General features: G+C 38.1%; 1 protein-coding gene across 1 annotated transcript in view; it reads right to left on the reverse strand.

Moving 5' to 3' along the window:
- MPP4 (MAGUK p55 scaffold protein 4) overlaps nt 1–26,496 on the reverse strand; it is a 28,608-nt gene extending 2,112 nt beyond the window's left edge. Inside the window, exons 1-19 of the mRNA XM_074872875.1 lie at nt 25,895–26,496; nt 25,276–25,419; nt 19,658–19,772; nt 17,494–17,615; nt 16,478–16,555; nt 15,712–15,792; nt 15,019–15,150; nt 14,275–14,356; nt 13,043–13,128; nt 11,979–12,050; nt 11,315–11,511; nt 10,116–10,180; nt 9,373–9,390; nt 8,278–8,316; nt 4,953–4,994; nt 3,971–4,141; nt 2,988–3,068; nt 1,939–2,032; nt 1,023–1,131 (exon numbers count right to left, since the gene is read on the reverse strand). Coding sequence (XP_074728976.1) covers nt 1,023–1,131; nt 1,939–2,032; nt 2,988–3,068; nt 3,971–4,141; nt 4,953–4,994; nt 8,278–8,316; nt 9,373–9,390; nt 10,116–10,180; nt 11,315–11,511; nt 11,979–12,050; nt 13,043–13,128; nt 14,275–14,356; nt 15,019–15,150; nt 15,712–15,792; nt 16,478–16,555; nt 17,494–17,615; nt 19,658–19,691 — 1,503 coding nt within the window. The 5' untranslated portion in view covers nt 19,692–19,772; nt 25,276–25,419; nt 25,895–26,496. The remainder of the gene's footprint in view (nt 1–1,022; nt 1,132–1,938; nt 2,033–2,987; nt 3,069–3,970; nt 4,142–4,952; nt 4,995–8,277; nt 8,317–9,372; nt 9,391–10,115; nt 10,181–11,314; nt 11,512–11,978; nt 12,051–13,042; nt 13,129–14,274; nt 14,357–15,018; nt 15,151–15,711; nt 15,793–16,477; nt 16,556–17,493; nt 17,616–19,657; nt 19,773–25,275; nt 25,420–25,894) is intronic.
- Between the last annotated feature and the right edge of the window lie 1,004 nt (nt 26,497–27,500).

Genomic DNA, 27,500 nt, shown 5'->3' on the forward strand with positions numbered 1-27,500 from the left:
GCTATGTGCCATTACTTCATACCCTTCCCAAAACTTACCCTTTAGACTCACACCCTAAGAAACTGATAGTGGCACATCTGTTCAAGTAGCAAGATTACATTTTCTCCCCTCTTCTCCCTTTTGTTTAGGAGAAGCATAGCAGAAGAAACACAAGTATTTTTAGATCTGAAATGAAGACTTAAGTGTGGCCTAATCTGTCCCTTATAGCTGTTTGGATTTTGAGAGGTACCCCACAGGTCATGTAACTTAACTTCTATTCTAAAGAACACAAACCACTGCTAACCTAAGGCTCTGACACACTGGCTCTGCATAATTAGAGAGTAGAAAACATCTACCAGGAACATTTGGTAATCACCCTGGTATTTGAAGCATCTCTTGCCTGTATCTGCTAGGCCATATGTGCAAGCTGCCCTTCCTTGTAGAGTAAACATTCACAGACTGTGGATCCCTAGATGAGTGGTGGCCTACACATCAACCACTCGCTGAAGGTTCTTGTAGAGCTGTTTGGTCATGTGTGCCAGCAGCTTACCTCCAGCCTTTAAGTTACTTCTGAAGAGAAATAAATGTGATATAATTCCCTGCTTTTGCTCAATTACTTTAACAGTTGCTGCTTTTACCAAAGGGTGTTCAGAGACTGCTAACGGAAGGACAGAACTCTCAACTAACAGGGCTTGGAGGAAGAAGAAATCCCATGCAACAGTCTCCACAGGAAAGAATAATCCTTGCTTTAAGCAAGTATGAAAACTCGTTCCTGTACCATTCCACCTGATAATGCAGCTGCTGACTTGGAAACAAACAAGCTATACTGATCTGTACATATTTGCCACTGTGGCACCTGTGGCCCCCTACCCCCTGCCCCCAGACCCATGCAAAGAATAATCTATTATTAACAAGCACCATGAGCTGAAGTGAAAAACTAGACAAAGCAACTAGCACTATTCCAGTAGCTCAGGAACATATAGAGAATTGTTTTTCCTTCCAGAAGCTATGAACTCTAGATTCCCTACCCCTTTATAACTCACCTGTGGTTCTAAATCTATTACACAGATCTTCCCTTCATCGAGGACAGTTCGCACTGCATCAATACTGGTACCATACAGGTACCCTTTGTATTCCCCATATTCCAGCATTCTGCAATAGTGGTGAGGAAGAAGGAAAATGAAAGAGCACTTAAGTCTCAAAAAGCTTCCATTTAAGGGTGAAACCTTCAAATGTAATCCAGTGATCAAGACTGAATGATCATAAAACATAGTGAAAACTGATGAACAGCCTCCACCTTTGCTCTTCCCTGCTACACTGGACACAAAATCGGAACCATTACAGTTTAACATCTCCAAAGCATGCATTTTTTACTCATTTTGTTACAAATTATGTGTTTAGAGGTTGTGATTCTAATGTTAAAATGATTGTTCATTTATATAGTACAAATAACTTCATAAATCAGAAGATCTCAAATCACTTGGCACAGCTCAAGGAGCGTAGCTTCCAGCACTGAACTGGTCTGAGAGGGATTATTGATGCATAGAAACGAGCAGACACTTTTAAAAGTTTAGCCTGTACAGTTTAGCTGCTTACGTGGAGATGTCATCACTGCTACAGTTGCAGATCAGGGTCTGAATCACTGCTCAATTTTAGAAAGCAGTCTGATTTCCAGGAGAGTTAAACCCATAATTTACAAGCACATCAAATGAGCTCAGGACTGGAGATCCCACTTTCTTTTAGAAAGATTCTAAGGTTAGTTATAGAGGAGCATATTTGTAACTGCACAAACACAGTTTTTGAAGCAATGGGCTCAAGTAGTTTGACGCAAATTTACACCAAACATACATAGTAAGTATGAGTAAAGGAGCCCAGACTTGAGACCTACTACAAAACTGTCTTTTCTTGGATCTTGTTACATTTTAAGTAATAAATTGGTAATTCATTTCTCCTACTTACCTGTGGCTATACACCATGTTTTCAAAAGTTTCCTTTGATACATAGTGATATTCACGACCATTCATTTCATAACTCTTCTGAACACGAGTGGTATCTGAAAGGAGATACATACAAAAAATAATCAACTGAAAGTAAATTCCTGTAACTATAAATGAAATTGAGACACCTTTCATGAAGGACTATAAATCAGTATTTTCAGAAATAATGAGTTGTTTCCACTTGTTCATCAAGAGCAAAAGTCTGGTGTACTCTACTGGTTGCCCAGTGGCAAGTCCCTGAAAATTAGCAAAGCACATCTGTATTTCTTGGAATGGAAGGAGAGTGGTTTAATCCAAGTATCTGTGACTCAAACCAATCAGGAACTGCTTTGGAAGTGGCTGCATAACTGTTTTTACTCCTCTGAGGTAAAAATTGATTCAAGTTCATTTGGAAACATCCCACAAACCTTTCCACACTTGCACCTAGCCCATATCTGGGATCTCAGGCACAAAAGAATTCTTGAATTTTCAACCAGCTTCAGATTCCTATATTTCCTGTTTGTTATCCAAATCACAAGAACCAAATAAGCACAGGTAGAAACAATTTCAGTTATGTCAGAAATTACGCTGTGTAAGTCTCATCTGAGACTAGAAGCCTAATAAGGAAAGTTGCAAAGCCTATTTAAGCACCAACTTCTGTTGCCTTCATTCTTGTATCTTAGCACTTAAAACAGTATGAACTTACAATGTCCCATAGAAACATTCTATTTTTAAATCTAGGAGAAGCAAACATCAAGGTTAAACCAAATCATGCAGATAATCTACTACTACATAAAGCTTTAAGGGTTTCAGGAGCTGTGACTTGAAAACACTTTTGGCCAGTTTGCCAAAATGAGGAGAAAGATAATAAATCGACCCTTATAAAAGCAAATTGTTCTGGCTTGCAGTAGAGCTGAAAACACAGCTATAGAGCAAAGAGTGCATGAATACACAAAGGCAAGAGGGAGGTACTTGACATTTCCTAATCATGTTTGAAGGGGCAGTGGGGGAAAGAGGAAGAACATTACATACGAGGTATGGCACTTCGAAACTCTCGTGGGTTACTTGCAATAAGCCTTCGCCTTAGCTCATTCACACCAACTCCTGCAGGACCTGAAAAGTTGGAAAAGCAAGCAATATTACTAACAGAGGCACTTTTTGCATGCACACCCCCCATTTTCTAACACATTGCACATGCATAAATGAAATGTAAATAAGTTCCAAAAAAACGTACCAGAAGTGAAGCATCTTGACTGATTCAGGGTACAAATCACTTCCCAGCAATATAATCATACCCATGATGCAACTCAGCAATACCATTTTAAAAGGAAAAATTATCATCAAATACTTCCAGACTTAGAAAGGACAATGGATTTGCCTTTACCTAGTTTGCTTTATCAGGATCATGGAACACTGCAGAACAACAGCCTCCTTTTAGTCACTATCATTAAAGACCACTTGAGAGCCTGCAGCCCACTTAATACAATGTTTCCTACAGCAAGCATTATTAAAGGCATCTTTTTAACTTTCTCTACTGCCCAGGATTGAATTTTTTGTCGTCTGGAGTTTAATTTTAAGCATTCTTCTTACTATATCCATGCATTTACCACTGGCTGCAGAAATGCCTCCATGTTAAGATTTTTTCTGATAAGTTACAAATGTTTTCTCATCCCTTTCTGTACCAGTCCCAACTGAATATAAAACTTAACAATTTCCCTAATAAAATCTATTATCAACCAGAATTCATAACTATACGGCTTCTTCTAAGAACTTAATTTTTTCTTTAACATTCACCATTTCAAGCGAAGATGATACATACTTTAACTTTAAAACCAATAATGGGGTCAAATTACAGACAATCATTCTTGAAACGTTGCTTTGTGAGCTACCCGCACAGTCTTCAACCACTGCAGCCAGAGCCAGCAGTAGGAAACCTCAGTGGATCAGACCATGACTGTTTCCTCCCCTCTGTTATAGATTGTGAAATTTGCATGAGAAAGCAATTAACCTCTTACCCACTAGTATAATTAGTCTGTGTCGGTCTGCTGGATGCCGCTGGTACCTAACTACCTCTTCATATGGAGCTGCAAGACTGCTGTAACAGCTGCTGGGGCACTGGGTGTAGCATGACTGCTGGTTGGTCCGGGATTTCCTGCGACACAGGCGCATACTTCTGCGGAAACCAGCTGTAAGGGGCAAAGACATCAGTGCTGGAAGATACACCTGAGATGCAGGCAACTAGTTCTTTAGCCTAGAGTGTCTCTAAGCCACACAACATACTGTTTTTTTGAGCTTTTTGCAGGGTGAAAGTTAGTGAATTTCATTGCTGCACTGGGTATGTCAGCTTGGTAGAACCTCTGAGCATTAAAAGACTTAGTTAAAGGAGGTCAAATCTCACAGAAGGTCACCTGAAAATTAGTCCAGAATTAAAGACCCCCAAAAGAACCCCAGAACAATCCAAAGGAGGAGCTTCTGGCTACATAAAGCATCACTAGGAAACAGATCAATTGTTTTTTGATAGCGTAGCTGGTTCACTCTCCTAAAGCAGATCTGGAACATTTGCTCCATCTGCCAGAATGAATCCAAATACTTTAAAGGTCACTACAGCTTAGTAACAGGGACGGGTTTGTTGCTCACCTCACCATCCAACTCTGAAAACCTCACTTTTAGGTCTAACTTTTCTAATGAAAGCCCTCATGATTATTCTCAATGGATGACATACAACATGACGCTCTAGCAAAATTAATCATGACATAGGGGAAATCTTAACAGCCAGTCAATTTAAAATGGTGGCCAGGTCTCAGTAGAAACTTGACAGGAAGAGAGATTTAAATGGAGAGGAAAGCGACTTCTTGAAGTTTGGAAAACAGAGCAAATAGAATTCAATTCAGTAAGTCTTTAGGTGAAATAAAGAACAAAGCATTTTATTTAACTTCAGACAAGCACTTAATCTAGATCAAGCCCCAAACATCTTACTTATCTTTAGTCATTGCATACCAATAAAGACTCGTTGACCAAATTCACCAAATTCTTCCTCTTCTAGAATATGAAGAACAAATACTCATGAAATAAAAACAGAACAGTGAAAGCTTAAGAGTTAGATGGCTAACAATTATTGCTGATCCCAAAGGAAAGACAGTGTTTCAGTAAACATATGGAAGTACCATGCCTAATCTACTAAAAAAAGCACAATACTCCATAATATGAAATACACAAATATTTCACATGACCAATTGAAAGGATCTATATTTCTGTAAGAGAAAAATTAAACTTAGAAAGTCTTGGTATTTTCTAAATTAGATTTGAAACTCAGCATTTTATTTGTTTCATTCCTAAGATAACTAGATGCCAGACAAAGTTTTGAAATACTTATAGTGAAGAAACCTCCACAGAATTTAAGCTTTTTAGGTGAAACCTAGCTTACAAGGATTCTTTAGTGATAACGTTACAATAACCAATAAGTCAGTACCTCAAATTCAGAAATAAAAAATTTGTAACTCAGTTTCTGCCCCATAGCATGCTTGGAAAATGCAACATGTATCTGGTCAGATCTTCCAGGCAGAATGAAGACCTGATTTTATTATTTCTTTTTAATCATCAGGGATATCTGTACTCCAACATCCCAGACTAATCTGTTTCCTCCAATTCTTTTTGTCCCCATTCTCCTGCTGTTCCTTGTGAAGGCTTAACCATTCAGGTGAGCCTTTTAAATCTATATATATAATTTTTTTAATGAAATCTCTCTGATGAGGCTCAAAAATACCTATTCCCCAATAGTTATCCAAGCTGTGTATTCCCTTTTAGGCCTTGCTAAAGCAAGAATAAGATGCAGAAGACAAAGGCATACCTTTAAAGGCAGTAATTGTTCCAAGGCAAGAACATTCTTTTCATTTGCAAAGCATGAAATGTATTGTCTTTTAGCACTAGATTCTTTGACAGTTACAAGCATGCAAGTATCAAAACAAAATTGGATGTATCTTAGTTACTCCTCTCACATTGAAATACTACTTGGACCTTTAACATACAGTTCTATTCCTACATTTCTGTATGTACTAAAAGCTCCTTGTTTATGACTGTAGAAAAAACTACTTGGCACAAAACTGCTCGTTCATGGCAAAGTTCAGAGTATGAGTCAGCTGAGATACGCCTGTATCATTTCTATCTTCAGGTCTTTTGAGCTGTCATTCAAATCTTTTTGAGCATTTCTGCTTTACCCTCTGTTTACGCTATGGAATGCAGTGAAGAATCCTACAGGGAACAAGCAATTCAGCTACTGGGTATTGTAAGAGGAGTGGTAGTTACAGGTAATGCCATAAACACAGATAAATTCTAATCAATTACTGCTTACAGGAGACGGGAAAAAAAGTTAGTGTTACCTTCTTTAAGCTCCTCTGCACATTCAGATAGAGACAGACAAAACAATTAGTTTTGAGAAGACAGTCTATACTAAGATTAAAAAAAAATCCAACCAGCATTGTCCAATGCATTTAGAAAGTTTAGGAAACAGGTACTGCAGGCTTTAAATCTAAAACATGTCTGTTTGCACATGAATTCTCAGTTCCCAAAGAATGAGAGACTCAGCTACAGCTTCTATGTCAGTATTGTACTCGGAAAATACATCACATACTGGTTGAAGTAAAATGTAGGATAGCAAGTATTTTCACCTTTATTCCTCTGACTGTCTGGATACAATAGAGAGCTGACTCAGCACTAAGCAGTGAATAGGATTTGCAAGAGTAATCCCCAAGTGCAGTTATCAGAAACATCCTAGCCTGAAAACAGAACTGCCCTGTAGACCTGCTGGTTCTGTCTGAAAAGCTTTGGGGATTGCTTGAGAGGTTGAAGAGAATGAACCACCTGTGGTAAGAGGAAAAGATCTGACTAGCAAGTAGGAACCTTGTGAAGAAGAGGAGATGTAAAGTGGATGACATTTTCTCCACAAGAATATCAAACATCTCAGACAAGAAGTTTAACAGTAGTAGATTTATTTTAGTGGAACAGTTATTTATTTTAGAAGACTTAAGTTTTGCAGAACTCTAAATATGCTAAATATGCTCTAAATAGGTAGCTGTGCCCTAAAAAAAAAAAATAACCCACAAAACCAACTTTGTTAAAAAAAAGAACCAATTGTTGACTCCAGAACAGCTCTCCTCTTTACCACATCAACTCCTACAGGCACTGGGGATTCAGGCCTCCAGTACTCTCAGGTAATCCAGTTATCTGCTGACATCAGTGTCAGCCCCTGCTGTCACAGCTTGCACAGGTATAACTGATTAGGATTTGATAAACAGATCTGGTACTGATGCCTGAGAAAAACACACACTTGTGGAATAACAGGACAAAAACCTTACTACTAACATAATTAGAGAGCAAGAGGAAGACTTAAGGCAACAGGATTTTACATAATGGCTTTTCAAGCCAGAATGGCTTCTGAAGCTAAAATGGCATTCTGGTTGCTGTCACCTGCTTGTTTTTAAATACACTTGCTTGTCTCTGGACACCCTTCTCGCAGTAGAACAACAGCAAGGAATTTGGAGTTAGGTCAGAGGAACTTACCAGACTCAAATGTCTCTTCATCTTGTTTAGTAATCCAGATAGCAAAGATATTAAAAGAAATTAAAAATTTAATTCTTTTCCTCCTATAGAATTTCAGGATCAGAAATCAATTTTCCAGCTGCTATCAGTGTGTCTCACACACACTTTCCCTACTTCCCTCTACACTGAGGTGGTAAAATACAGCTTGCCATACTTGGATTAACTGTCTGGTCTCTCTCCACCCAATCCTACAGGATCACATCCGTCTATGAGAGCTTTCTGAATTACCTTGGGAGAAGGAAGAATGAGCAGTGCTACTTTAGGAAGTCAAGCCAACCATCTTCACCTGTACTATTTAAATGTAAAAACCTATTCTTGGTCAGTGCCTAAAAACATTCTCCTGAGATCAGTTTCTTGACAAACTTTGTGGGTTCTCCAAGACTACAGTCATCTGTGGCATTAAATCTACAACAGGCAAAAACTATGGTAATATTACAACCACAGTCCCAAACCTGAATCAGAGAAGTTGGCTCTCTCTTCACGCAGATCTTTTTGGGGTGGTCACTCTTTTTGGCGCAATACAACCCTATAAGCACTGTACACCAGAACTGCAAACAGTTCATTTTAATACAATAATATAGGATGAGGTTTCCAGGGTATAAAAAAATAGGATTTTCTACCATTAAGTTCAGTAGGAGAATGAGTGTTTTTATCTGGGAAACAAACCAAGGCTTTGACTAGCTACTACCTTGAAGCAAACAGAATAATTTCAAATGAATTCAGTTACCTGTTTCCACACACTTCTCATCAATCTGCATGTCATCCTCTATAGATCAACACAAGGAAGAAAATTCATCTGAATCAGAAAAATACTGGGGAGGAAAAAAACCTTACAGATCTTACAAGACTGAACTTGGACATCAGAAAGAAAATATTTGAAGATCAGATCAGCTTTAGACATCTTAACAGTTAAAATCCTGAAACTTCAACTCAGTGATGTTCCCTGTCTTTAGTGAGCAAAAGACTGCTCTTAAACTAGTGCTCTGAAGGGCTTGTGGCAAACATGTTTAATGTGAATTCTCCTTTTGAAATAGTAAAAGGTTTAACATGGCTGTCACTCTGTTTATCCTGCAGATACCTATTTATTAAGTAGTACCATGACAGAATATAATTTTCCACTCACTCCCTTCTCTCCTGTAGCTTTTAAAAGTGTGTACCTTTCCAACACGCTTCACTCAAGGAAAGTGTTTTGCTTGGTTGATTTTATTATTATTTTTACAGGGAAGAAAATGAAAAGGATTGATTCAGCACCATCCCCAGACCACATCAATTCATGTCCCTGAAATGCAATCTTATGGGCTTGGGCAATCTCAGGGGCTCACATTACTGCATTGTTTGTGTGTTCAGTTCTTGGGTGCCCCTCCAGATAGGCCCAGTAGAAGCTATTTTCCCATTACAGGGCAATTGTCAGGGTATCTGTCAACCATATTCTGCCCATTTGTATCCTTTAAAGAAATACTCTCTCGGAGCTGCTCAGGTCAGCTGCTGAAGACAGGGAGATGGGAGAGAAAGAGGGACAGGAAAAGAGAAAGAGGAAGTGTCTTTTGTTCCTCAAAGCAACCCATCCAACCTGTCAGTCCCTACCGGATAAGGCATAGCTTAAGTTTCCACTTTAAGACAATGTAAATTCCTACTATTTCAAGTGAAAAAAGAATTAATTTCAATTATGCTAGGCACACAAAACGCCAAGAACTTGGGTTCCTTTTGCATGTATTTACCAAACTGCCTCACTTCTGACAACTTTTTAAAAAGCCTGTAGAACCACGTGCTATATTGATTCCAGGTACAGGAATGCAAATGTTGTCCAGATACTATCTCCTACCTTCTTCCACAGTGCTTACTGCCCACAGCAGATCCATTGAAGCAGTTAAAATGCAATAAAAATTATGGTGAAAGAGAGTCCTAGCTCTAACAAAGTAATCAGTGCAAGAAGAATCCTAGGCAATGAAACACACTCAAATCTGGGAGTTATCACAAGAGAAAAATTAATTTTTTACTAGCATAAAGAACCATGTTTAGAAGAAAACAGGAAAAGCATGCTTCAGGAATAACTGAATGTTTACAGAAAATTATAGTTGGCAAAGGATAATGTTTCTGGACTGTCACCACAGCTTATCTTACACCTCAAGGAAGAAAGTTCTATCCTTCTCTCAATAGTTTTGATGACAAAGAAACATTCTAAACATATCACATGGCATCTTCCAGTGCAGCACTTATCTGTGTCCCTGGAAAGCCAGGCTAGTACAACTGTCACTTCAAGGCTTATGCACACCCAGTTCTCCTAGAGAGCTTGTAGACTTCAGAAGGAGTTGAATTCACAGCTTCTCTCACAGTCAGATCCCAAAGACACTGGAGATGACAACTTCCACCATCAGTACTCCAGGTACAACTCCCATTAAGTATTTATTTGCCTGGGGATAGTTAACACACTTCTGAGGTGACAATATGGCTCCAGAAACAACGTCTTTGCATTAAACTGAATTGCATGAGCTTGTATTTCAGTATCCCTGGAAACAGACAAGACCGTTCTTTCTTACTCTACCATTCAAGTAACTTTTCACTCACACATTGATGATTTGAGACAGAGATAGGGTTGGAAAGGCTGAGACCACCAGAATTCTCGCTGCTTCCTATGTAGAAATAAATTTATCACTGTTAAAGAAGCAAAAGAGCCCAGAAACACATTACGAGCCAGTCAGATTCACTGCTTACACCTAAGATCAATCAGTACTGAGCTCACAGAAGACACCAGGAATGGAAACATTACCAGTGTTTTAGCTCACTGCAAAGTCCTGAAAGCAAGCCGACATACTATCAGGAATATTTAAAGTCAATTTCCAAATCAGCAGCCCAGAAGTACTTAAGAGTATTTTGAGTTTATATATAAGGACAGGAAGATAAGCCATACTGTGGTACAGACTCCTAGCAGCAGAGTGTGCTACTGCTGTGGGTAGCAGTACTACTGCCTCTGCTACCTGCAGCCTCAATCACAACCTAGTTTGATTTCACCTTTCATTCTACAGACCACAGCTAGGTTTACAGTACAGATCAAAGCTTATCATCTACAGTTGTGTGCCCTTACGTTTTCCTGAGGGTAACACAGACAGGACAAGTGGTTAGAGGATCAAACTGAGAAGTGTGCTACAGCAGTTTAAGTACTCTGGTTCTGAAAGCATGTAGTGTAAAAATAATGGGCTATTTATGCAGAAAATAATAGGCAAGGGATCCTTGTTCTTCCTGGAGCATTTTTTTTTTGTTTTGGTTCTTTTTTGTCTCCTTTCTTTAGTCTGGTCTGTTCAGTTTTGACCAAAGCTGAAGAGGTCACTTATGCCTCACAGGACATCTTTAAAAAAAATACTGTTTCTTGATACAGCTATGCCCTTATAGTATACATTTAGTAACCCACTCTTCCCCCACCCCCCCTTTTTTTTTAAATCATAGATGGTTGGGGCCCTTAATTTCCACCCATCTTTCAGCAGCTACACTCCACTAGATATCTTAGCAACTAGCATAGAGACTAGGCAACTGCTGAAAACTTCTTACACATCAATTTAAGATGATATAGGTGCTTTCAAAAGCTTATTCTCATATAGGTAACTCTTAAGGCAAGGAGAGCAAGAAGATGGAGAACAGGAAGAAGATAGATGTTTGTCAGATGTCACTCTGAATCATACTGCTATATAACTTATGAAAATTTTAAATAGCAAAGTCTGAATAACGGGCTAATTTTTGAACTGGAATCAGAAAAACTATTACTTCTTTACCTTTTAAGAAGATGATTTGAAGGTATAAGTCCAGCACAGGCACTGAGATCTGAAACTTTCCTGGCCTGCCACCAAAGAGCATCGTTCTGGTCCACAATCTGGAGTATTTCACCCTTCTTAAAAGGCAAACCTGCATCAGCACATGGTATGGCAGGATCTTGCAAGGGCCAGTAATCTGCCATTGCTCGCACATAGACCTGGTAAAGAAAATATACCAGAGTAAGTGGGAGCCATGTTTAGAGCAGATACAACATGGACTTTATAATCACAGGGTCAGATAATGCTGCTACTTAATTCAGTGCATGACAAAGTCAAGTTTTAAAAACCAGATCAAGCCCCAAATCCTATTCATTAAGGGAGGAAAAAAAAAAATCTCACACATTGTGAAAAGAATTGACCTTCAACAGATCCCTACAGGGGATCCCTACAGGGATCTGTAGATCACTCTGAAAATGTCTTCATTACTTTCAACACAACTATATTTCAGTTTACTGCTTTTACTGCTTCAGCAACAGCATGTTACTGTCAGCTGAGAGCAAGCCACAAAGGCAAGTAACATTTTAAGGATTGCAACAAACTTCTAAGCAACACCATTTCTTTGTATCACACTGTTACACATTATTTGGGTTTGCAGTAACAATCTGGAAAAAAGAACATCTCTTACTGTTGTTTGGTTGCTGACAGGCCGATCAGAAACTGGAATTAATTTGAACATAATTGTCCCCTGAGACAGGGCCTAAATGATTAGAAAAGGTTTAAGTTATGACTGGTATTCAACACATAACCAAACATTGGCAGCACAAGCTTAACACAGCATGGCTTTGGGTTTACTATAATGTCTATAACACAAATAGAATTTAGGCAGAGTCAGTGTGACAATACTGTATTTCTTTCAAAAGGAAACTCAAGAATGAAACTTCAAATCTTGCTAAATATTTTTAATTCAGTGAAATCTATGTTTCATCATAAATACTTTAAACATTAATTCATACCAAACTTTTCTACTGAAATCTAATTTAGATTAGCAGTAGGGTCTGGTTAGACAAGTGATGTAAATGGGGGAGGGGGGAAAATTTAAGAATTAAGCATTCCAATAGAGTTTGTATTTCTTACACCTAGAAATAGTACAACCAGAGAAATAGCACATAGAAAGACTTGAGACTGATTACATATAGCAATACTTCACTGACTGGCACTAACACTTTGCAGTGAAGAACGCTGAAAGATTGTGGGCAAAATGACAAGTATGTAACAGGAACAGCTCAACAGATTTCTTCATGAGGATTTTGACAACCACTGCCGTTTTTTGCAAGGCGAGGTAGGTAGCTTGCATGCTCATTAACTCTGCTTTAATGCATTTTGTAACACGGACTTGTATTAGAACAGCACCTTTCCACTACTTTCTTGAGGAATATTAACTGAGTGGAGCTTCCAGAAAAATTATGAATCAGTAAAGTCTGAATAAATTAGTATTTTTTTCTGCAGAAGCTACAGATGGAATGGTCACAATTAGGTTAATTTCTGTCCTGAACAGGGGTTTAATTCTGGTTTCATACATTCTGATTTCAGAGCAGTTGTGAACTTCATCCACAGTAGGAAACAATCTGAATTTTTTGTTAAAAATTTCAGACTTTCTCCTCTAAGACTGTGTGTATGCATGTAAAAGAAACAGCAGGCAGTTACGCTTAAGGTACAAAGAAGAAAAAAGGTTTAAAAAAGATTCAATACCAGAATATTAATAACTTGCTCAGGCTCAAGTCCCTCAACAGGAACTCCATTTACTTCCACCAGTTTATCTCCAGCATACAGCAACCCTACAATGAAAACAAGGATGAAAGCAGCAGCAGCAGCTTTATCACAGTATGGATTACCTTGGGTAGGTGAGGCAGGGACACACCAATATACCACAGGTTTGGAAGTCAGCGTTAAAGGTCTTCATACACCAGGTATGCACGAAGGCATTTTGGATTTAGACTATATTGCCCCTCGATAGGGCTGCATATTTCTGTGGGTCACAAGAAGCTTGCATGCTGCAATCTTCTTATTTCCTCCCACCTCCCATTTACAATCTATTGATGATTTGCAGAAACATTTTAATATAGCTCAATTTCCCAAAGTAATTTCTGAAGCTATTCTTGCTAGACCCATTATATTGATAGACCACGAGACTTGGAACCAACCCTTAATTCCAGGTGCAGTGGGAGGCCTTGGGACTCCTCTCTGTCCTTTACAAAGTCTTCACAGTATTGTTTACTTTTACATTTTCCTTCAGCTCAATTAAAACATTACTCAAACTAGAAACTTAATCAGCTATTGTCTACGGTTTGGGTTTTCTTCTCTATACAAAGGCCAGAGAATACTAAAAGGAACTATTTTATAATTATTACAGTTCAATTTTACTTCTGATGTTTTACATTTCAGTTACATTACATTTCCCAAGGAACATGGAACACATTCAATTCTAGGATGCCCAAGTAGTAACATTTCCAATGAAACCCCTTGGAAGATTGCTTAGCAACTAAAACTACCAATCTATTTAGTAGACTAGTGCCAGAAAGTATTACTCCATATTCCTTAAAGCCCATTATCTTAGAGAATCACAGGCTACTAATGTTTTCCATTGCTCCATTAGGGAATGAGCTGCAGGCATTCATACTACACTGCAATTTGGGATATTCCTGATCAATTTCAGGACAGATTTATCCAGGTATTGGTGCCAAGAATACATAATGAAAACTGGATTTGTACCTCAACTCAGTCTCAAACATAGCACATTCATATGAAAATTAATGAAACCAGAATCAAAGTCACTGCAATGTACTACAATTTACAGTGCTGTCCAATGTACACGTCTTGCTTTATAACAGAAAACTAATTGCGGAAGCTAAGCTATTATCTTACTTCAAATATCTTATTTCAAGTTCAGTTGTTTGTATCACTTTGTTTCAAATTACACATACCACTTCTGTCTGCTAGCCCCCCATGGATCACACGGGCAACTGTTATGTCACCTGTTATCTCATGGCGTTTAATGGTGGCACCCTGGCAAATAAAAACAAAGAAGAAACACACTGATCAGTGAAGAACCCCAGTGAGTTCCCTTTCACGTCACAGATCTGATATTCGCAATGACAAAAAGGCATTGAAATATACAGCCTTTTTAACATCACACTGATCTGGTGATAATGTGTCATTATTAGCACTAAATCCTTCAATATCCTCAAAATTCCATCATACTAAAATAATCTCACTGACTGTAAGAAATCTTTTCTATCTCAAATATTACAACTATCTTTTCCTAAAACAGATTAATTATGCCACACAATGTTTTCCACTTACAAGCATAAATGATTCCTAAAGAACCTTTCAGAGTCTCTCTCCCTTCCTTACTATTTTGGCCAAGGGAAGAGCTCTCAATCCAATTTGCATTTTCATTATAGGAGATAAAAACATCTGCCAAATGTTCAAACCCTGAGTGGACAAGGCACTGAACAACCTGCTCTAGTCGTACTTGCACTGAGCAGGGCTAGATGGTCTCCTCAGGCCCTTTCCTCCAACCTCAACAATTCTTGCAATTCTGTAAAAACCAGACAAGAATGCACACAGTTTCTGTGACATTTCTGGAAAGAAACCAATACACACAATGCATTATCAGTGCTTGTACAAGTTAAAATAATTTGACAGACATCAGAAAGCTCCCTCACCAGAGGCTGATTGTTTTTCACTAAGCAGACAATCCTCATAGCTTCCTCATTTTCAGGTATGTTGTCTGGCAGTGGTGGAAGGGTTGGTTCAAAATCTTTCTGGGCCACAGTATCATGAGCAGATAGCAAGGCCTGTTACAAATGAAAACAAGCAAACAAACCAACTGAGAAGCAAAGATCGTACAATAGAACAGCTTTAAACAGTGACTGGTCAGAAAACAGAAATCAGTGAGTAAGTTCCTATGTGAATATAGATCCCTTCCACACATTGACTTTTTCTTCTTTTCACTTGGAAATTTAAACTGTGAAATAAAGTTTTAAGAACAGTTCCTGTCTGCTTCTTCTGGAAAACTTACAAAAGATGAAACATTTCTATTTGAAGCTCTAGGGTAAAGAATGCAGGTTTAGCAATTATAAGGAAAATTTGGTTTTATATGTCTGCATCAACCACTTGGAATTTAACGTTTTACGAAACATCTCTCTGAAACATAGCCCTTAAATAGAATGCAGCCCACTGCAGGTACTTCAGACAGCCAGCCCACATCTGATTTCACAGCTAGGTTAGTTCATGATTAGGAAACTATGTCTCTTCTGGCTCCTTTGCCAATTTCTGTGAACAGATGGCCATCTGTTTCCATTCCCACTGCAGTCAGCTCTACCAGCAAACTTTTTCTTTCCTTATGCAGGACTTGCCTTTAAGTGTGGAGCACACAGTAGTCGCCTTAGCTCTTTGATCTCCCCAGACTGAGGGGCTTCACGCAGTAACTCTACCACCTGATAAAGGTAAGAGAGAAAGCATAGACACTGGTTCTGGAGGACAATTAATCTAGTAAGCTCTGAATTGAATTTAGAGGAGTATGGCGAGAGTGTTAAGCCCCTCACATTATATGACTTGGAGCATTTCCATACGGTTTGTTCTAGAACTGGACAATATGACCACAGCTGCACAACACTCAGCCAAGCTTAATTTAGTTCAGGCACAGTGCCATGTGCTCTAAATTAGTCTTTTCTCCTATGCCTCGATGAATTTCATTACTAGTGTCAGTTTCTCCACTTAGTCATTAACTCTCCCACTAATTCAGAAATTTAAGAATCAGCTATTATGATTAGAAAAATCCAAAAAGCTTCTCAAAATCCTCATGTCAGGCTGCTTGCTTGTAGCCATAACATGGAGCCACAGAGTTACCTGGGAAGAAAAATATATGGCCAGTGGTTAAAACAAATTATTTATGTGTTCAGTACACTGGCCAGGGCTCATGCATTCTAGTGACTGCTGTATGCATTTCTCATCCCCCACTCTCAACACAGTAAGAGTAGTTTGACAAATGGGCAAGGAGAGAATCTTTCAAGTTTATATAGTGTACTTAGACCTGAGACACAAATACCAGAACACTTATCTGCAGCTAAGCTGACTAATTTGGTATAAGTAAAGCAAAACACTATATATACGCCATCTTACCTCACGATTCAATGCACGTGCCTGCAGCGTGACAGGAACTGGTCTTTTTCCAAGGTAGTGTTGGAGGCATTCATAAATCTATTGCATGCCATGATAGACAAGACAATGTGATGATGATATTATCTGTTCACATGATTATATTCACATGATACATCCCCAACACACAATGGACAATACCGTATTTCTAGGAATTTCTCAGTCCCATGAGAGCTGAAGAGCTTGCAGTCTCAATCCTTAATGTCTTAACACATCTGGAATTGAGTCTATAATTCATTGTCTTTCCATCCAGCTAGCCAGTCATACAGTAGTTTTGAATTTTCCAGTAAGAAAAGCTGATTATACAGGACAATAGCCTGATAGCATCAATTCTCGATTTGTATCTTCCTTCCTCTAGTTGCAGGCATGAGTAACAAAGTAAATTTAATTTAAAATAAATTGCTGTTCTTAAAGTGGCCTTATGGACATTCTTATCCACTGCAAGTTTTTCTTCTTTAAAATTTAGAGATTTTTAAATATCCACATTAGAAGAAAAGCAGAATTTGTGCAGATTTTGTCTCAGAGATACGATTCTGCCCAAGAGAGAAACACCAGCCAAAACTGTTCTATAACAACCTAAAATCTTCAACTACACATCAGATCAGTTTGGGCAAAACCAAAAAATATAATTTCATAAACATCCATGCCCAAAAGAGGGATGCATAGCCGTACAGAGATTTAAGAATAGAAAAGACAGCTGAGCAGTGCTGTGTTCAGCCTACATCTCCATCCTCCTGGCCTTAATACGGACGTGTCAAGTGGAAGAGCTTTAATGTCTAGGACATTATGAAAGAGAATACACTTTTCTTTAAAGCAAAAGTGGTTTTGTTCACCTTGACTGCTGATGTTAGGACTGACATTAGGACTATCAGCACTCAGTGTAAATCAGCATTATTGTCCTGATATAGAGAATAAAGTAGCTATAACCTAGAGACTGTTCTCTAGGAAATCTTTGCCTTCACAGCTGAATATTACTTTACCTTTAAAAGTGCTTGCAGCCAGCGAGATCCAAGCAGGTCGTATAACACACCAACGCCATTGACATCTCTTTTACAGAGCAAACTCAGTTCTTCTAGCACTAGAGTCAGAACATGAGATATACCTGAGCCCAAGAAACAAAAAAGCGCAAGACACTTCAGTACAAACAGAAGACCAAAGCCAAACAGTGACCCAGGCCTTCGAAAAGCACCTTTCTTCAGTTTATATTTCCAAGAAATGCACTTATTTCCTCTCTGCTTTGTTTGCTTCCTGCAATCGACTCTGTTGCTTAGGAGTTCTATTTTATTAGATTACTAACCAGCAGGGTTAGGTCAATACTAGCAATTTTCAACTGACCTATGAGAAACACACACAGGGAATCTCACACATACCAGTCTGGGCTCAAGCTTATATCTCCTACTAAGAGGCAAACATAAAAAAATTGCCTTGCTCATTTTATAGGCTTTTCTTTTGGATGACCCACTGTTTGGGCCAGATACCATCTGTTTTTCTCCACCTTGGTAAGTGCAGACATTTTGGAGAATATCACTAATGAAAATGCAAATTTCTGACAAATACATTCTGTTGTCACAGACACCCACTTGTCCCAGAAAAGGGGAAGAACCAGTCTTGAAGCAGCACTTGATCTGTTAGGAACAGTATTCCAATACAGTGGAAAACAAAAAAAATCCAGTGTCTTTCTAAAATCTCAAGGAGGCAGAAACTAAAAGGTGACAAATAGGTAAGATGTTACACAAAGTCAGGCCTAGATACAAACTGGATTTTTGTGAGTGCATGGAATTTAAATTTTACCTCAGAAATGACAACAGATCATTTCTGGTATGTGACACTCTTCCCAAGAAACACAGTGTTTCTAACAGCACTAATACAATACCATTCCAAATGCTAGGACTTGGATTTATGAAGCTATAAGGGTTCTCAAAGAGACGATGAGAGTTGCATGTTTGACTCCTGCTGTATATCAGAAGTAAATTCTCAACTCCTGTGCATTTTGGTAAGCACAAACTGTCTCTTTGCTTTTTAGTGCCAAAGTAATCATGCAATGCAATTGTAACTGGAGACCTTCCTTTATCTGTTTACAGCATTAAACTTGGTATGTTTCAATGAGTAATACAGTAATGCAAGAAAAATTTTGAGGTAAACCCAAGACACTACAAGCTTCTAAAGTTACATCAGCCAAAGTCAAAATAATAATTTCTTAAGACTAAAGCTCACAGTGGACCCAGAACAGCTGAGTACTCCCTACTGCAGACAGTATCATCAGCTGCTTTCTTTACTTATTTCTCTCCTCAGCACAGTTTTTATAGCCATTTTTTATAGCCATTGACAGCTAATTGTTTCCTAATTGTATCAGCTCTAGACCTCGATGTTACCAACACTTATGGGAGATCTATCTTCAACTTCAGTTTCACTGAGGTATTTTCCTTATGCATTAATTTATACAGGTAGTTACCTGCAAAGTTTCTGCAGATGGGACTTTTGCCTCAATCATCAGGCAGAATTATTGAGTATCCAAACTGGGAAAGCCTGAAAGTGTACCTTATCAAAAGAATCATCTGCTTCTGGAAAGCAGACATCTAAGCACTTAAACTGATAAACTCAGTGAGCCCCACAGGGAAATCTTTCCCAAAACAGTTTTCTTAAAAGGATTCTCTTCTACAGGAACTTCCTAGTGCGTAATAGAACATCACCTTTGGTGGAGACACTTAAGATCTTTTCCTCATTACTGGTTGCCTCTTTTTGAGATGACTTGTACTAGTTATCTCCTAGAATGCTATCCTTACATCAAAGCAGGCTCAAATAGACCATGATGTTCCATACAGAAGCACAAACCTTCAAACTACAGAGAATAATTTCCTTAAGCAAAAAAAACCCACCCCTCTTGTAGTTGTTAGTAATTCGTGATACAGCTGCAGAGACTGTTGACTTCGTAAGCCAGAAACAAATGCCAGGTATTCTCTTCTGACGCTCCCTAAATTAGCTGCATACCACCATTAAACATCAAGAATCATTCCAATTATTGAGTAATACTTCTAGACTCATTCACCTCTCTCATGACTCAGTGGAAGAATTAGAGACCTAGAAATAAAGCTTTTTTGTCAGTTTTCTTTCTCTTTTTCAAAGAGATGCAAAAGTTATGAGTACCGTTATCTTGACTGCAGACTGTTGGCACCTCCATGTTTTCCTTTATTCAAGGAGATTCCACCCACTTCGAGTAGTGCATTCACGCCAAGTAGCTTTCACAAAGATAGATGCTGAACTAGGGAAAAGAGTACACTCATATCACAATACGGTCAGGTATTTTTGATCGATAAGAAGCAGAATTTAAAAGAAGGGGGAACAACCATTCATATTTGAAATGCACAACAGGTTGCAAGCATAAATTAAATACGAGTCCCACTTGTAAATTGTTACCCACCAGCATCCAAAATACAGACAGACCAACCTCAACTGCACTATGACATTTTATTTATGGAATTGTCATTAGCTTGCTTCGTTAAGCCATCTAAAATAACAAGCTATTTGGTACATCTTCTGTTGCCCAGCTTTTTAAGTGCACTACCATGAAAAGTCATAATTTTTTCCAGACTTTTAAAGTTTGTTTTGCATCAGTGTAGCTTGGAAAATAATCATATTCAAGAACATATTACATTTAATTCTTCTGATTATTGACACAATATTAAAATTGGAAGACTCTGGAGTTTCTACTGAACTTTCACTGAGCAAAGACATGATTTTACAAGAAAGGGATCCCTGTTTCTATCACTGTTAGAATGCAAGGTCTTTGAAGGATTTGTTCCATAAAGATTTTATTTTCCTCTATTCCCTTACCATGAATTAAAACACAAAAACCCCAAAACCAAATAAAAAGCCCCACACCTTACCTTACTGGTATCATCATCTGTCTCAGGCAATTTATAATTGGTTGTTACTTTTAGAGATGGAGTCAAGAAGTTATTTGCTAATCTAAAAAAACAACCCCTCCCATATTATCTTTTGTTGAAAAAAGAAGCATATATTACCTTGGGTTTTTTTCTTTAAGTTGTAAAATAGAAATTTTTAAGTAATGCAGTAAGCCAACACTTACCCTAATTAGACTGTATCTGTGTCACACTGAACTTTTTGCATGTAAAAAAATAAGCTTTCTAAAATTTTCTTCCAAATTCCTTCCCTCCCTTAAAATTCTGTGACAACCTATCACTAATCTATAATGTTCCCTTAGACTAAAAATGGTGGAGGCTCTCCAATCTACTGCTAATAGGAAACAATGCAGTACAAAATTGCTTCAGAGAATTCTCAGAAATCTTCTTTGCAAACAAGTATGGAAATTCCCCAGGGAACACCATATGGTGCACTTATACCCCAAAGCATCAGGAATCTATATATGAAAGCTCTGAAGTAATTCAGAATCTTCATTACATCCTAGTTGATCTAACTTCAAATCACATTTGATGCAAGTTTGAAGGTATTGTCAGGATTAACAGTATTGTAAGATTACTCTTAAAGAGTTAAATATTTAAACTGGTCACTCAAGAGGTAATTCAGAGCACAATTTAAAAAAACTGGAACATCAGGTAACTGAACATCTCAGCCCATAGTGAACCACAGTGTGACACTGTATGCACAGTGAATGCTTTACCAAATTCTGTTACATACACAGTAGTTTATCTCCCAGATTAGTAAAGCAAAAAGGTAGCCATTTTCCTCTAGATTGTTCTGTGGACAGAAAACATCAAACATACAAGCAGGAAAAGTATTATCTTGATCTGCTTATAAAAGCAGAAGGCATTACTGTCACTTTTACTGCACTTCTTAATACTTAATTTTAGAACATGCTTCCTCTCTCCTGTTAGATCATAAAACTGCTTTCAGAAGGCAGTGAAAGTTAACACAGAAAAAATTCAGAAGCTATGATTGATTCAAACATCTTACTGAGTATTGGTAATTCATTTGAAGTTACCTCTACAGGACACTCAGTGATCTTATTGAAATTCTAATCCAAAGATTGCTTTTAAAATTATGATTTCTTCTTTCAAAGACTAACAAAAATATAGTTTGATCCTCTCCCAAAACCCAATGCCACTGGGTTTTGAGCTGCAATTATTTCATTATTTTCAATAGTCTCAGTTCTTCCCCTTTAAGAGTTTGCCTTCCCTTTGTTAAGCTTAGCTGATCTGCCTAATGATGGATTTAACAAAGCAGACCATATAAATCTAGTCACAAATACCTGTATCTTCATTACTGAAGACATTAGGAGTAGGATAGAAATCTTCACTGTGGAATGGTATAGACATGGAAAGAGGAATCCTTGTGTTGCAAAGTACATTCAGGACAGTGGCGCTCCTGGTTTTCACTGAATAACAGCAAGATGAAAACACAAGTAACCCTCAGCTTGGCTGATCTGTGTCTCCCCTCATCTTTTTGGAAACTAAGAGTCTATAGCTCCAGATTCAGTTGCAGAAGCACTTACGAAGAGATGGTACTCAATCTGCAAGTTATGTCCTAAAAGGAAACTTCTTCTGACAGCTTATCCCATAAAGCTACATTTCAGAAGTCCCATTTCTTCTCATTATTACTAATTCTAAAGCTTCTCTAGCTTTTTAAACTATGTTTTTTCCCTGATTTTTTAAGAACTAAAGACAGACCCTGCTGACATCTGTTTGTTCCTACATAAAATGTCTGTTTGCTTTATACAGTTTACATAGACATCCAACAGCATACTCCCCATTCAAAATCCCGATTCCAATTTTGTGGCAAAGATGACAAAAGAAAAGAGCATGTCCAAACATTTCAGATGTACCATAAAGGAGCCAAATCCTGATCTGTATGTTGTATTTCACATGCTGAAAGTCCAGATCTAAAAATCTCATCACATATATGTCCCTCAGAAAAGCCTAAAAAGCAACCCAAGTGTCTTCCCCTCAAAAAAGAATAAATGAGTAAAATCCCTGTTATAATATAGCTGGGCTTTCTGGGACAACTCCCCTAACCCTAGCTCCTAGCTGAATTTGGTCGGCCAACTCACATCTAAAAATTTGTTGCTCAACTGAACAACTTCACTTATTACCATGCATCTATAACCAGATGTATGATTTTATAGCAGCTGGTTCACTTAAAGCATATACAGCTTTTATCCATAAAGATACTCTGCCACCCGGAAGGCTCTCAATACATTGTACTCACAGTAACTTCCCATTCAAAGCCCAGTTCTGTCCACAATAAAACTGCAGTTATTTCAAGTCTAGATCTGGCTTTCCCTATGGTTTGTCCTATTTAGCTTTGAAGCATCAGACTGCATGCCCTTTTAAGTAGGGTGGGACCCTGCAAACACACATAGGGAAACATGTGAAAGACATGAAATATTTCCAAAAGCTTTTTGGTTTAACTAATTAAAAGAAAGTTTAGGAGACCCCTTAACCTCAAAGTAGACAAGCAAAAACCCTCAATTTTTTTGTAGAAGACTCCTCAGATGCATACTGAAAACTGAATCTTTTTTCTTGTGATAACTGTAGTGAAATTACCATAATCTTAAAACCTCCTTTGTTCGAGTAGTGTTGTGTACCAAACCAGCGTGTCACCATATTGACAATTAGCCTTGCTTATATTCTATTTCAAAACAGAGAGGTTTAAAGGAAAAGAGTCAAAAAACCAACTACCACCGTCTCCAGTATAGTCTTACTAATATTTAATCAAGGTCTCTTTTAGCCTTTGGGACCTGGATCACATTTATTTCTTCTTAGCTAGATCTTGCAGATCGACTCAGAATGGGAAAGAACTAAACCAAAGCAAGTTACCCAGTTGCTGTCAAAAAGAATTTTCTACAATCTTCTACCAAACACTTATTTCATTTTAAAATGCACCACTGATCATTATCCTGCAGAGACAAAGAACACTTCTGGAGATGCTACAAGACTTCCGGTTTTGCTAAAATACTAACAATATTGTTACCCCTTTAAAATACTCAAGACACACACACACGCACCCCCTCCACGAGCCTTGTAGCTTCTGGTATCACTACTGCTTCCATAGAGAACAGATGTGGGATTAACTTGAGTGCATTTAGAAGTTTTAGACACTGAAATCTGAGAAAAACTGGAAAAGCTACCAAATGCTGATTGCTTGTCTTTTTGGGTAAAATCCTCAGGAATAGCTATCAGACCATTGCTAGGGTTAATAATAAACACAAAGTTAGTAACCCTTCCATCCATTGCTGCCTTTTTAAACCACAGAGTTTATGCTCACACTGACAGAAGCAGCAAGTCAAACATCAAAATCTCTCAAGTTCTTAACAACACAGCTCACCTCATTCATAAAGTAGTAGCTGTTTCATGTTTTCACACAACAAAAGGAAAGCAGCTTCCAACTGTGAAGCCTGGTCTCAGCAGCTATCAGTCGCAGTAGATGATGAATAAGTCATTACCAGAAGACAGCAAGAATATCTTGCATCTCTGCAGTTCTTTAGAACGAGACCTACTAAATTGCTTGCTTGAGGGTAAAGGTCAGAGTTCAAGCATACTTGTAACTATTACTGTGCCTTCATTTCTTGAGACTTGCATCTACACAGACTGTAAGGCCAGAGCTCAGGGTCTCCTCATCCCAGGGATCTAAATTAGATGGAAGTTCTACTAAAAGGCTTACCTGACTAATCTCCCAGCCAGTGTAAGGTCTTTCCCATTTGCATGTATTGCACGCAATTACAGATGCTCATTAGTAGAAGACATTTGTCTTTGCCTGTTATTAGGGACAGAACTGGATATCCATGCTGAACGTGCCAGAATTGAGAGTCAAAAGGAGTCTATCACCTCATGTCTACAAACATCAGTTATCCCAAGTCTGGGCTGCAGGGCTTACTGCTTTTAGCAGCAGAATATGAAATTGATTGGACCTATTTATCAGACAGACCAGAAGGTCTTACTGCTACAAGGCTAGAGTTGCAAGGGAACCCAAGCTCTGCTTTTAATACAGCTTTCAAAATTGTCTTTAAATGGACAATTTTGGATGCTGTCAAGCCTCTAAAAGGGGGCAACACTAGAGAACATGACATTCGGAACATCAACCCCCCTGATCTTACAAGTTTCTTTGGTTAATATACTCGACAAGGTTACTGAGCACTTTTAACTAGGAAAACCACACATCTTTAAATTTGCCAAAGTCAATGATCTGGCATATTGAAGACTGCAAATTAGCTTTAGGGCAGGGAACACTGAGAAAGCTTTTGTTGCAAATAGGTCTCTATAAATCAGCAAACTGAGTAGGCAAAAAACAGTAACAAGAGACATTCAGCATCCCTCAAGTGACATGCCATATTCACAACTTTTTTATTCTGCATTAAACAAACTGAATTAGGCTACTTTCATCACTGAAGTCTGTCAACTTCTTTTTCTAGTCGGTGTAAAAAGCCATCTTGCTGTTTGTACACTTTGAGACTTGAAAGCGTTTTAACTGAAAAAGAAACCCTAAATATTAGTGGAATAAACTGACACATTTTAAGCAAAGGTAGAGATGTGTCCTTTGAAACCATATATCCTTATCTTGACCCAAGAACCACTTATTGCAAGTCTGAGGCAGTACACGTTAAAGACTGAATAAAATTTATGTTCGTGTAAGGCATTCTGTGAGATTTAGATAATCACACCTACATACATAAGGTTGCTGATGGAACAATTTATGCTATTACTCCTTGTAATCAGATCTATTCAGTGATGATTCATTCTGCCTCCATCTAGTAGAAAAGCTTACAGCTCCAGCGGTGGTGCGAGTACCTTGTTTACACAGGGTTAAGTGCCACCAAAGCGTCGCCTCCTAGAAGAGCAGCACATTCAGAGAATAGTTGGGTGCAGCACACTGTAGTCATGTGAGGCAGCCAGCTTTACTTCCAGCTATTTACTGCCAACAGCTCGGGCTTACTAAAAAAAAAAAACTCAAAACCAACCACCTGACAACATCAACACATTGATACTAAATCAACTTAAAAGTACATGTCTAGATAGTTCAGAGAAAGGATCCGTTTTACAGTCCCGTATCAGTCACATCTTTCCTTTACATTACCTCTCAACATACCAGAACACATAGTTCCCTAAACTGCTTCTAAAAACAAGTACAGTTACGAAGTGAACCTATTTTTGGCAAAATAAGTCAATAACGTATAGCACCTGGTGTTCAAGTCAGAATACTTTGTGAAGATTAGGAGTGAGGAAAAAATTCTCTTTTGAACTCCTACTCCCCATTCATACATATCTTTAATTTCCATTAGCTGAATATTCAACAGATATCACAAGTTTAATTAGCTTTGCTGTAGCTATAAGAAAGTAACTTCACAGTTGCATGGGGGAAATGCATCCGTGCAGTGCAATGGTATCAGTACAGTGCGTATTTTCTTACCTGCAAACATGACAGAATACACCATGTTCAGCTCATGCAGAATTTCCAGAGGGAAAGAGTATTTGCTGGATGTTAGTAGAGCAAGTAACCTCACTGCCCTAGCTAATCTATGGACATCCTCTCCTTTCTAATCCGCAGAAACTTAACCTTAGAACTACTCATTACCAGGGAGAAGAGAACAAATCCCCTTAACCCTTTTCTTGCTTAAAAATCCTACTTTGTCCCTCACTTAAGTAGTTTCTTATTCCCTGCACCTTTCTCAGTCATCTCTTAGGGTCTGTCTTCAGCAGCCATGCCTACAATTACAATGAGAATCTGTAATACTGTAACATTTATCTTCTGTTGTTGGTTACAATATTTCTGCTGCAGCATAAAATATATCCAACTTTCAATTTAAGGAAAAAAAGAGAAAATAAAAAGATGAGAAGAAACTAATTACTGTGAAGCAATACAGCTGGAGAAGTCCTGCAAGTTAGCTCATTTCTTTGTTATAGAAATACACAAATCAAAGCTGGTCTGTACCGATTTCCTAATGCATCACAGCCCACATAGGCTGTGAAGTGGAATCTGTGTCAGAAGCACATTTAATCCCAGGATTCTCTTCAGCTAATAATTGAGCCATATATCAGAAAGACCAAAAATAATCCAGCCCAAGCTGTCTGCTTCCATTAATCAGGAAACTAAGTTCTTACGCGATACCATTACCTTTTACAAGAGGTTGTGTGTATATATATGTGTGTGTGTGTACATATATATATGCAAAAGCAGATGTATTCTTTGTTTTTTTAGTTCAACTTTGCATCACTCACCGTAAAGTTAAACATTTGAAATTGCTACATATTTGTAGATATACCTTCTTCCTGAAAGGCGGGAAGATTATGGAAAAACTTCCCATCTCCAGTTACATTCTCAGTTTAAGGCGCAGAATCAGTGTGGGAGTAAGGTCACACGAAACAAAGCTTTTCATATGTCAAAGCTGAAGATTAAAATCCTTCCTTTCTTCTGAAACATCTGAAGACAACAAACACTAACAATGAATAGTTACAGGGGGGAAAATAACCCCACCAACCTGTTTTAATGATTACACTGCTACGAAAGGTGAAATACATCCTGAATTCAGATCTTTGCAGATGAAAGTTACTGCCATTGATTTACTCAGCTGTTCAACACAGCTCCTTTTCAAAGAGCAGTTTTGCTCCTACAGGTTTCAGTTAAATATTTTTTGTACATTGAGTTCTAAGAGAAGGTTGCATGGAAAGACGGCATCTAGCACAAAAGAGCAAGTGTTTGAACTCCTGCCTTATACTTCATTATACTCCCCACTTAGTTGGATACCTTTCCCCACCCCCCTTCTCACATTAACTTCTTTTTATAGCTTTCCTTTTATTTTTTCCTTTTATTCATATTATTGCTTATCTCTCAAATTATTCAGTATAATTTAAAAACAAGATTAAGCTAACAAAAAATTGTTTGCAAACATGAAGTCTATTACCTCTATAATCTGTTATCATTTAAGTCTGTTGCAAGTATAACAAGTATAGCAATATTTTTAAACATCATCTTGCCAGAATTACTCTTTCCCCTTCTCTGATAAAACTAAAAATAA

This window comes from Strix uralensis, chromosome 6 (assembly GCF_047716275.1).
Source record: "Strix uralensis isolate ZFMK-TIS-50842 chromosome 6, bStrUra1, whole genome shotgun sequence".
In the NCBI taxonomy this organism is placed as follows: Eukaryota; Metazoa; Chordata; class Aves; order Strigiformes; family Strigidae; genus Strix; species Strix uralensis.